We start from the raw sequence: 11,829 nt of genomic DNA, 5'->3' as shown, positions 1-11,829 counted from the left end.
ACGATCGCAACAATATTGGAAAATGATTTTTATAAAGTGCCCTATTGATCCACAGGGACCGACGTGAGTCAGATGAAAAATTCATTCTTGGTCCTCTAGCTCGGTCGGGGCTCAACGTGTTCAATAAGCCGGAGGAACTAATGGATGCTAAATAGGGAGGAATGTTTGAAAAAAGTATCGTGAATGAAGAGCTGGACGGCCTTACGGCCGGAACCTCAACCATGACCGATGAAAAAATGGATGTCGACATTTCTTTAACCTTTTCGTGGCTTTGGGGTCAGCTGTCTCTCCGTTTTGACCACGTAATTATAGGAGGAAATCTATCGTTTGAAGTTCGCACAAATTTCTTCTATCCTTTGCAGCTGGGGGGAAGTTGGTAATGTTGGCTGTCTTCACTACAATGTTTATCTCCAGACGATCCATCTCCTCCAGTAATCTCATAGCATAATGGGCCGCTGCCAGGTTCGACCTAAAGACCACATCACCTTTGCGTGATACCTCTATGAAGGCAGCAACTTCCGGCAGGCACTTCATACTGTATATCTCCCCGTTCACCGCAAGACTCGAAAGAAGAGTGGCTTAGACATTCGCTTCTCGCCAGAGAAGGATCATCTTCGAGAACTTGGTGTGGAATATCCTTGGTGTATCCGGTCCCTTCCATTCCTTGCATTCTAACGTCAAGTAGGTTTCGTCATTCATTATGAGCACGATAGCGCTTCGCCGGAAATTTTTTTTCCCCAGCACCTCCAGCTATTCCATCTGACCTCGTCTGACTCTTCCGCATAAAAATATTCATTCTGGCCAGATTCTTCTCCACCGTTGGCTGGTCGCTTCGATCTCCCGGCTTAAAGAACAGCAGGGAGAGGATGTTGTAAATACCAGATCGGCTATATCCGGTGGATACAAAGTGCCTCAGGATGTCCATCTTCTTCGCTTCGGGTGGAGCTGGCAGTATAAAAAAATCATCAAGTTGCATGACTGTTTTCGCCATGGCTGCTGCCTGCGAATCACCAGCGTTGAGTCATTTTGTTGATGGCTTAAAAAAAGTAAGATTCAAGGGAAATTTGTTCCATTGTGAATTATCTTTTCTAGTTTTTTTTTCCATTGCCATACGATTTTTTTTTTCATTTTTTTTGTATACGTTCACACTAAAATCGTTGAAAAATGACTTCGAATTTTCAAATATTCCATTCGGTAATTTTAAGAAAATGGTAGAATTAAAATCGTGCTTGCCAGGCTTAAATGCTCTGACTGAGCGAATTTTTCTCAGACGTAAACAAAATCTGGACCACCGAAAAATTACAACTATGTGCCGATCCAACGGCTCTATCTACATAACGGCTATAACAACGATCCAACACTCTATGTTTTTCAAATACCTGGGTGTATATTTTGATTCTAAATGTACCTGGGGGAGACACATTGCGTATTTGAAACAGAAATGCCAGCAAAGAATCAATTTTCTCCAAACAATAACCGGAACATGGTGGGGCGCCCATCCAGGAGACCTCATTCAGTTGTACAAAACAACGATATTGTCAGTGTTAGAATATGGCAGTTTTTGCTTCCGATCAGCTGCCAGGATTCATATTCTCAAGCTGGAGAGGATACAATATCGTTGCTTGCGTATAGCAATGGGGTGTTTGCATTCGACACATACGATGAGTCTCGAAGTTTTGGCAGGAGTACCCCCGCTTACTCTTCGGTTCACAGAATTATCCTACAGATTTCTCATCCGTTGCAAGATCATGAATCCATTGGTGATTGATAACTTCGAAAATCTACTCCAACTGACTCCTCAGTCAAGTTTTATGTCTTTATACCATGTGTTCGGATTTCTTCCACCAATTCGATGCAAATCAGCTAGTTTTTAGCCTGATCAAAGCTGAAATTATATTTGTTTTTTTTTACAGTTCAAACTTGAATTATTTTTATAAACCTTACAAATTTAGTTTCTGAATCCGTGTGACACCTCTTGCAAATATGATTCGGTTTTGTTGATACAATTATAATGTTTCCTATAGGGAATTTCACAGTTAAACATATTTTCAAGTAATCAACTCATTTACTACTTACAAATAGCAATGGAAATAATCCCTAATTCAATCTATTTTTTTTATAATTCTTGTACCTTGTATTTTCACCTCTACCTTTGATTCTGTTCGCTTTGTGATGTTTTTATTTACACCTTCTCTTTGTTTCTCGCCGTCTGTCAAGACAAATTAACTGCCTCACATTGCGACAGGGACATCTTCATCTGCCCTGCGGTTCTGACCACAACATGCCCCGGCCCGTGAACCTGGTCCGATGGCCACATCCGGTCCAGCGTCACCCTCATTAATCTCTAACACTGCAAGCTTCGCTGTCGCTCGCTTCAGTACACCACTGTTTGTACGGATCCAGGCCTGACGTACTCTTCCATCTCCAGCTACTATCGGTTCCTCAACGATTCCGCGCACCCAGCATTTTCGTTTTCCCCCCTCAACAATGTACACCAAGTCACCTCGCTTCAAATTCGTTGCTTCACCAAACCACTTGGTACGCTGATTTATAGATGGAATATATTCTTTTATCCACCTCTTCCATAAGTTTTCGACTATCTCCTGTGATCGCTGATATGAATCCCGCAGGGCTACTGCTGGATTCACAGGAGGTGCATTGAGCCTCGGTTCGTTTGGAGCCATACCGCGAAGGAAATGTTTGGGACAAAGGGCTTCCAAGTTTTCCGATTCCTGCGTAACATATGTAAGCGGGCGGCTGTTTATAATTTCCGCCGCTTCGGCTATCACAGTTGCCAGGATTTCATCCGTCAATCGCTTTCCATCGTCAATTGTTTCGAGTACTGTTTTCGTTGAACGGACAAGTCTCTCCCAAACTCCTCCCATGTGGGGTGAGGCTGGAGGGTTGAAACTCCACTTCGTCTGAGCCGATGTCAATTCTCCTGCACATTCTTCGTTGATGCTGTGTAATTGGTCCAACAACTCCCTACTGGCCCCTTTGAAATTAGTGCCATTGTCCGAAAATATTTCCAACGGCGGCCCTCGAAGAGAGACGAAGCGTGTAATGGCCATCAGGCACGACTGCGTTGTCAGAGAATATGCTATTTCGAGGTGAACGGCCCTAATTACCAAGCACGTGAACAAAACGACCCACCTTTTCTCACTTCGGCGACCGAGCGACACTGTTATCGGCCCAAAGTAGTCGAGCCCCACGAAGCTGAACGGTCGCTGGAAAGGAGTTACTCGCTGCACTGGTAACGCAGCCATCCGAGGACATCTTGGACGGCTCTTGGTGACCTTGCACTGGATACAAGCTTTGGCTACTTTCGCCACAATACTACCCATTTGCGGGATCACAAATCGTTGTCTCAATTCATTTTTCACGGTTTCTCTGTAACCGTGGGCGAACCGTTCGTGATAATGCTGCACGATTTTCCAGGTGACGGCATGGTCCTTCGGCAGCACCACCGGGAATCGAAGATCGAACGGCAGGAAATCAGCTGGTCCCGCTCGGCCATCCATGCGCAGAAGGTTGTTTTCATCGATGAGAGGAGTTATCTTGTAGAGGAAACTGGTTTTCTCGATTTCCAACCACGCCTCGATTGGAAGCTTCGAGTTTTTTATAAGAATTTTCAGTTCGTCGCTAAACTCATCCGATTGTGCCATCCGCATTAGCCAAATTTCCGCCTGCTGGAACTCTTCCTGTTTCAGTGGCGTCCGTGACACCGCATGGGCAATCGGAATAATCTTCTTCATCTGCTTTTCTGTCGGTTTCAGCGTTTCTAGCGGCAACCCCTTCACCTTTTTCCGGCAATTTGATACAAACCGAAACACGCAAGCCATCGTTCTTACCAGGACCGTCCACTTCGAAATACGATTTACATCTATAACAGAGGCGGGAAGCTGTACGTCATGGACATGTAGATGTGCTTTCAATTCTTCCTCGGTATCTGGACGCGGCAGCTTCTGCTTCGGCCAATCTGCTTCTGGCAGATACAGGAATCTAGGCCCGGTAAACCAACTGCTCGTAGAATTTACTTCAGGATCTCTCGTCCACTTAGTTAGCTGGTCTGCGACGTTCATCTTCGTAGGAACCCAACGCCATTCCGAGAGGTTTGTCCGGGTTAGAATTTCTCCAATGCGAAGACCAACAAACTCCTTGTAATTGCGTTGATCAGATCTGATCCACGAAAGCACGGTCGTTGAGTCCGTCCAGAAAAACTGCTGCCTAATACTGAATGAATGACCGTTTCTCACCGCAAAGGCCACCCTAGCTGCCAATACTGCCGCTTGTAGTTCGAGTCGAGGAACGGATATTGGCTTTAATGGTGCCACCTTCACCCGACTAGTCACCAACACACACCGGATCGTTCCACCAATCACAGCTCGGAAATAGGCCGCACACCCGTACGCACCTTTACTAGCGTCAGACACCACGTGCAGTTGAAGATCTTCGAGTTGGTCCCTTCTGACGTCTCCGAAGTAACTTCGGGGAATTCGGATCGCTTCTATCATCGGCAGCACTTTTGTCCAGCGAACCCACTTCTGAAATGACTCCTCGTCGATTTCGTCATCCCATCCGCAGCCAGTTCTCCACAGGTCTTGAACTAACATGCGACCAAATACGGTAAACGGAGAAAGCAGACCTTGAGGGTCGAACATCGCCATGACACAGCTCAACACGATCCTTTTGGTTGGTCGTTTAACCCCTTGCAGAACTGGTTGATACTCTTCTCGTTCGGCGGTCGAAAACAAAAAAACATCCTCGTTGGGCTCCCACACGATTCCCAGAACTCGCTCAGTGTGCGTGTTTTTGTCCCGGCTGAAGTGGACAGTAGGATTCACTCTCTGTTCACCCATCGCTTTCAGAAACTGCTTGGAGTTGGACACCCAGTTCCTGATCCTGAAACCACCTTGAGAGTGAATATGTTTCACCTGTTTCGCTAGATCTATAGCATCTTCGATGGTGTCCACACTATCATAATAATCGTCCACGTAGTGCTTTTGAACGATCGCATCCGAGGCTCGTGGAAACTCAGTCGCAAATTCCAATGCGTTGAAATTTTTGATAAACTGCGCCGAACAGGGGGAGCAGGAAGCCCCAAACGTAGCCACGTCCATGACATACACTGTCGGAACATCGGCAGGATTAGACCGAAACAGAAACCGCTGAGCCTGTTTATCTTCCGCCCGTATGCGTATCTGATGGTACATTTCTTGTATGTCCCCACCGAACGCGATTCGCCGTTCGCGAAACTGGTTGATCACCGACGGCAGAGACTGCAACATGTCGGGACCTTTTAGTAGCTCGGTGTTGAGCGAAATGCCATCCACCGAGGCTGCTGCGTCCCACACTAGACGAACTTTGCCAGGTTTTCGTGGGTTGAGCACCACATTCAAGGGAAGATACCACACCGCATTCTTCTCTGTTCCAGCTAACTCCTTCTTCGTTACTTTATGCGCGTAACCCTTCGCCTCATACTCCTCTATCTGTTGGTGGATATTTTGTTGAAGCTCCGGATTTCTCTCCATTTTTTTCTCTAGCGCCTTCATCCGTCGGACCGCCATCGGATAACTGTCCGGGAATCTTCTCTTGTCTTCACGCCACAGTAGACCCGTTTCGAATCTATTGCCGATCCGTAGCGTCGTTGATTCGAGAATTTTACGTGCGCGAAGGTTGTCAATGGACTCTGGGACTGCGATGCAAAGAGAACCGGTGTCCTCCAGCAAGTACTGGGTCCGCAGCATCTCATGGAGATCCTCGTTGCTGATCGGTTCAATGGAATGAACGTTCACATAATTTTCCGCAACGACAACTGCTGCAGGAGTTTCTGGCCCATAGATGGTCCACCCTAACTTAGACCTAACGGCGATCGGCTGACCAGGCTCGCCGACGCGCGTTTCTAAAGGAGCGAATACGTACAAGTTGTCTAGACCGATTATAATACGAGGTTCTTCCAAAGCGTAACTCAATACTGGCAACCCCTTCAAATGTGGATAACGACTTCCGATCTTCTCAAACTGCATCGCTTGATTCGGCATCTTTAACACTTCCACCGTACGTACATTCTTTAACGGGAATATTTCACGGGATCCTCTAGCCGAGAGCTTGAGATCCACCTTCTTCGACTGATTCTCGTAGCGCTTTACATTGCCCGTCCACGTAACGACCAACGGTTCAATAACTCCTTCCGCATTCAATTCGTTGATTACGAACTCCTCTACAAGTGTTGTGGATGAACCTTCGTCCAAAAAGGCCAGAACATCTATCGCGTAGTTTCCGAAATAGAGTGTAATTGGCACCATACGAAAGATAACGGCACGATTTAATAGTCCGTGAGCATGACACTCAACATTAAGCAGCTGGACGGTTCCCTCGGCTCGATGCAGCAAAGGATGATGTTCTCCTTGACATCCGACGACATTACATCGAACTTTGAAGTTGCATCGACTTTTGCCGTGGTTATTTAGGCACAGCGCGCAGAGTTTATGTTGCTCCACTGTTTTCAGTCGATCTATGACACTGAGTTTTTTAAAATCGTCACAGAATCGCAACTTGTGATCTGTTCTCTTGCAAACCCAACAAGGCTTGAGCGTCTTTGACATCGTCAGAACCTCGGATTCATTCGGGATTGAACCGTGAACATGAAGGAACTCTTTTTTCTTTGGGTTTCCTTTCTCGGAAGACGAAACTTCGCTCAGACTGAGCGCCGAGAACTCGGACACTTCCGACACATCGGAAACGATGTCGTTCATAAAATCAGTGAAAACGCGTAGCGGCGTTCCTCTATTCTGTCTCTTATACCGGACCCATTCCAGTTTATAATTGGACGGAAGTTTGTCGACTAGTTCGTTCACCAACATCGGATTATTAAGATGGTCCGACAGGTGAGCTGCCTCAAGGTGATCACATAGTTGCTTCACCGTGATTCCGAACTGGATGAACGACTCCAGACGATCGGCTTTCGGAGCTTGAGCGCCGCGCACCTTTGTTAACAACATCTTGAGAAGTATTTCTGGTTTGCCGAAAAGACGTCGAAGATCATCGATAACGTCAGGAACAGAGTCGGGTAGAACAAGTCGGCTCCTTACAGCCTCTAATGCACTCCCCTGCAGGCTATCCTACAACCGCTTCAGGTTGTCCAAATTTGAGAACCCACACGCCTGCGTGGTGTACTCGTAACTACTAATAAAAATAGGCCACAACTCTGGTTCACCCCTAAAAACTGGCAGGTTTTTGGAGAAGGCTTGTCGAGCGGCTATCTGTTCTCTGGACAACTTCTGGACACATACATCCATTTGCTGCGAACGCCTTTGTTGCTGCTTCTTCGTCGACGATTGTTGCTTCTTCACCGACGGTTGCTTTTGCTTTTTTCCGGTCAGCAGACGAGCAAGTAACTCCCTTTCCTCTCGAGACAGCTGCAACTCTGCTTCACCCACCTCTTCCTCGCTATCATCTTCGGTGTCATCATCGTCTTCATCCTCACTTTCGGCTACATCTTCTTTATTCTCTTCACGTGTAACTGGAACATTCTTGGACGGACCTGCTATCTGATCCTGTTGCTTGGACGGACCAGCTATCTGATCCTGTTGTTTGGAGGGGCCAGCTATCTGATCCTCCTGCTTCGATGAAGTCGGTGGATAGTTTTTCGTGACAGACTGTTTTTTCAACCAAAATTTCACCTTTTTCTCGGTGAACGTTTCATTTTCCTCCTTTGCATCACCGACAGCGCTTTCGTCGTCAAGAGCCGGTTCTGAGACGGCCTTTTTCGCCTTCAAGAAGTCGTCGAACATCCTTTTGCGTCGATCTTGAAAGGATTTTTCCTCAGCCAATTCATTTTCCAGCATCTCGCGCTCCTCTTGCAGCTGACGCTCTTTTAATTCCCTGTCCTGCTGCAGTTGCTTCTCCATAAACTCTTTCTCTCTTTGTCGACGTTTTTCCTGCAGAGCTCTTTCCATTTCGAGTCGCTTTTCACGCAGGATCATTTCCTCCTCTAAGGCTTTTTCTTTCGCACGCTGCTCCTTCTCCAATTTTCTCAACGAATCTTCAAGCGTTCCGACGCTCTCCGAAACAGACCCAACGGACGATCCACAATCGCTCTTCGTTTTCAGTCCTGTCGTCTTTTTGGCATCGCTCCTTGTAGTTTTCCGAATTTTCGGAGCCTGCAGCGTGTTAACGCATTTGCTGCAGTTCCACTCCTTCTCCTTCACTGCTTCCGTAACGCCAGCACACGAGTAATGAGCCCACAGCTCGCACGTATCGCACTGCACCATATCGCAGATTTCGTTGGGAGCATTGCACATCAGGCAATCTCTTTTTTCCGAATCCATCTTTTGAGGTTAAATTTCTTTGATTTTGTTCGGATTTCTTCCACCAATTCGATGCAAATCAGCTAGTTTTTAGCCTGATCAAAGCTGAAATTATATTTGTTTTTTTTACAGTTCAAACTTGAATTATTTTTATAAACCTTACAAATTTAGTTTCTGAATCCGTGTGACACCTCTTGCAAATATGATTCGGTTTTGTTGATACAATTATAATGTTTCCTATAGGGAATTTCACAGTTAAACATATTTTCAAGTAATCAACTCATTTACTACTTACAAATAGCAATGGAAATAATCCCTAATTCAATCTAATTTTTTTATAATTCTTGTACCTTGTATTTTCACCTCTACCTTTGATTCTGTTCGCTTTGTGATGTTTTTATTTACACCTTCTCTTTGTTTCTCGCCGTCTGTCAAGACAAATTAACTGCCTCACATTGCGACAGGGACATCTTCATCTGTCCTGCGGTTCTGACCACAACACCATGAGTACCTTACCCACGACGTGCACCCTTCACCAGGCATCTCCAACCAAGTTTGCTTCCCATACTTTTGCAATTCCTCTGTCATTTTTATCTGTCCATGCGACAAAAAATCCATGGAATACCAGATCACCTACGCTCCAATGTTATTCCGTCGATATTTTCGGAAAAATATGGGAAAGTTGGATCTGATAAAATGTTCTTTACTGACGGTTCATACATAAACGGGTCCACTGGCTTCGGCATCTTCAATGAAAATTCCAGTGCCTCTTTCAAACTCAAAGATCCTTGTTCCGTGTATGTCGCAGAAATGGGTGCGATATACTATGCTCTAGGGATCATTGAAACACTGCCCATCGACCATTATTTTATTTTTTCAGACAGTCTCAGCTCAATAGAGGCAATCCGCTCAATGAAGGTTGATAAACGCTCATCTTATTTCCTAACAAGAATAAGACATCTATTGAGTGTTTTGGTCGAAAAATTATTCAAGATTACCTTAGCATGGGTTCCCTCTCATTGCTCGATTCCGGGGAATGAGAAAGCGGACTCGCTAGCTAAGGTGGGCGCTTCAGAAGGCACACTTTTTGAAAGGCAAATTGCCTATAATGAATTTTTTCACATTCCTCGTCAGGACACACTCGTTAGTTGGCAGCGCATGTGGAGTGAAGATGAGTTCGGTCGTTGGTTACACACGATTATCCCTAAGGTCTCGACGAGTGCATGGTGCAAGGGATTGAATGTAGGTCGTGATTTCATTCGCGTGATATCTCGGCTTATGTCCAATCACTACAACCTAAACGCGCATCTCTATCGCATTGGGCTCGCAGCAAACAATCTTTGTGATTGTGGCGATGGCTACCACGACATCGAGCATGTTGTCTGGTCGTGTATCCGGTTCCATGCTGCTCGCTCTCAGCTCTCTAGAACACTGAGAGCACAAGGCAGACAATCGGATATCCCCGTCCGGGATATCTTAGGTAGCCGGGATCCTGATCTTCTGCTTCATCTATACCTGTTCCTCAGAAACGCCGATGTCAACGTTTAATGATGTTTCCTTCGTTGTATCCCCGTTTCATATCCCTCCTATCCAATCGATAAACTTTTACTTAGTCGCGGCAATACATACACACACTGTTTACAGATGCACGGGCCAAAGGTTGTGCAGTCCACTGATCATTCAACAAGAGCCAAAGGTTGTACCGCTCATGACAACTCTACACGAACTGATGATTGCGCCGGCTAGTGACCATTTTCTGGACTCCTCGAGTCGAGAAAGACGCACCACGCTAGATATGGGGTACAGACTAGGGAGCGTTGCTGATTAATGGTCAGCTGCATCCCAATAGGAAGTAGCCCGTGTCGGGCACACGTATAGAGCATCGAAGACTGCAACATACCAATTATGAGAACACTTGTAATACTAACCTCGAGCCAACCGCGAGTAATCGGTTACATATTACTAACATAGTTGTAAGACAAAAATTGTCAAAATATTGGATTCCCGGCCCCGTCAGGCTAACGCCACATGTGCCTTAATAAAAAATATATTTTGGAAAAAAAAAACTATGTGCCGATACATTGAAGAAATGATACAGATCAGGTTCAATTGCAAGGACACGTGTTAAGAATTTCATGAATGAATGAGACTCGCTAAACTATAGCTTACGCTCACATAACGTATATACATAAAGTTTTTTTTGGGTGTTCCGCGTTAGACCTCTGACTATATGTTCACTTTATTTCAAAGTATAATACAATCCCAAAGTACACCCATATAAATTCTGGTAAAAGAAGCTACCAAAGCATTAGTATTGCAAACATTAATTCTTCTTCTTCATGAATTGCCCTTACGTTCCTAAAGGAACTCCGTCGTCTCAACGTAGTTTTTCTTGCGTCATTTTTTTAGTACTTAGTTGAGATTTGTAAGCCAATTAACACGCCTTGAATGCATTCTTAGTCGTATGCTCTAGAAAACGCGTGACCAGAACGGGAATCGAACCCGAACCTCCGGCATGCTAGGTGTGTCGGCCACGAAAGCACACCATGCAAACTTTAGTAGAATGTATATTAGGGTGCCAATGAAAATGGTCATCTCGAATTTCAAAAATTTACTCCGTAAAAATGTTCACCACCTCATAAAAACACACTATGCAATATATCAGCTCAATCGTACTTGAGGGCGAACCGCTGTCTAGAAGGTCGGAAAATAATGAATTTTCATGATTTTGTTTTCGGATGTTAAGAATAAAGTGAAGTGTTCGGGTATTTTGGTTATTGTTTAAGGTATATTTGAAGATATTTTTTTCCCATTGTTTGAGTGCACAAATAATGATTATTACGTTGTTGACAGCTGCATGTGCAGATGTTGTCTGAAAATCGATACCTTGATTGTGGTATCGGTTCTGAAGCAACGGGGTGTCGCAGAACGAATTCCAATGAATATTTTGAAACTTTAGGACAATACCTAAAGCGTTACATAGCTGTTTTTGAAAATTCGAAAAATTGTCAAAAAGGCCGCCAGTTTTGTTAAATATGAGTTATATTTAATGAAAAATAGCTGTTTGGAAGCTCATAAAAAATCGAAAAAATTAAATATCAAAAAACGGCTTTGTAACGCTTTGGATAATTCATTTTTACACGTTGATAAAAAATTTCAGCCAAGTCGGTCGAGTAGATCCTGAGATCTCGAAACCACCAGCTGAAAAACATGGTTTCGAGAAAAATGCGTTTAACATGTTAAGCCCCGATGTTTTCCTGCTGCGCTTTCCATTCAGCCTGCATCAAGAGCGTTGGCACAGTATCAGTGTCGGTCCCAGTTTCCAAAAATACTTATTGTATAAATAGAAAATAGTCGGCAATTCGACTAGAAAGTAGTCACATTTTGTAAAATACCCGAAAACTTAAGTTTTTTTTTAATTTCAATTTTAATTTAATTTCAATTTAAGAAAGTTAAAGAAAACAAAGCATGAATTCATTTTCTATCCATTTTTACAAATGATTTTTGGAATTGTCTAAGT

General features: G+C 44.5%; 2 protein-coding genes across 2 annotated transcripts; both read right to left on the bottom strand.

The window, feature by feature from the left end:
- Window positions 1-2,231: 2,231 nt before the first annotated feature.
- Window positions 2,232-7,001, bottom strand: LOC129774298 (uncharacterized). Its single transcript, XM_055778016.1, has one exon. The coding sequence runs from the start codon at window positions 6,999-7,001 to the stop codon at window positions 2,232-2,234; it is 4,770 nt and encodes a 1,589-aa protein (XP_055633991.1).
- A 120-nt stretch (window positions 7,002-7,121) lies between these two features.
- On the bottom strand, window positions 7,122-8,330 carry LOC129774297 (golgin subfamily A member 6-like protein 7). Its single transcript, XM_055778015.1, has one exon. The coding sequence runs from the start codon at window positions 8,328-8,330 to the stop codon at window positions 7,122-7,124; it is 1,209 nt and encodes a 402-aa protein (XP_055633990.1).
- Window positions 8,331-11,829: the final 3,499 nt, after the last annotated feature.

This window comes from Toxorhynchites rutilus, chromosome 3 (assembly GCF_029784135.1).
Source record: "Toxorhynchites rutilus septentrionalis strain SRP chromosome 3, ASM2978413v1, whole genome shotgun sequence".
Lineage (NCBI taxonomy): Eukaryota > Metazoa > Arthropoda > Insecta > Diptera > Culicidae > Toxorhynchites > Toxorhynchites rutilus.
This window is presented reverse-complemented; position numbering and strand designations above follow the sequence as displayed.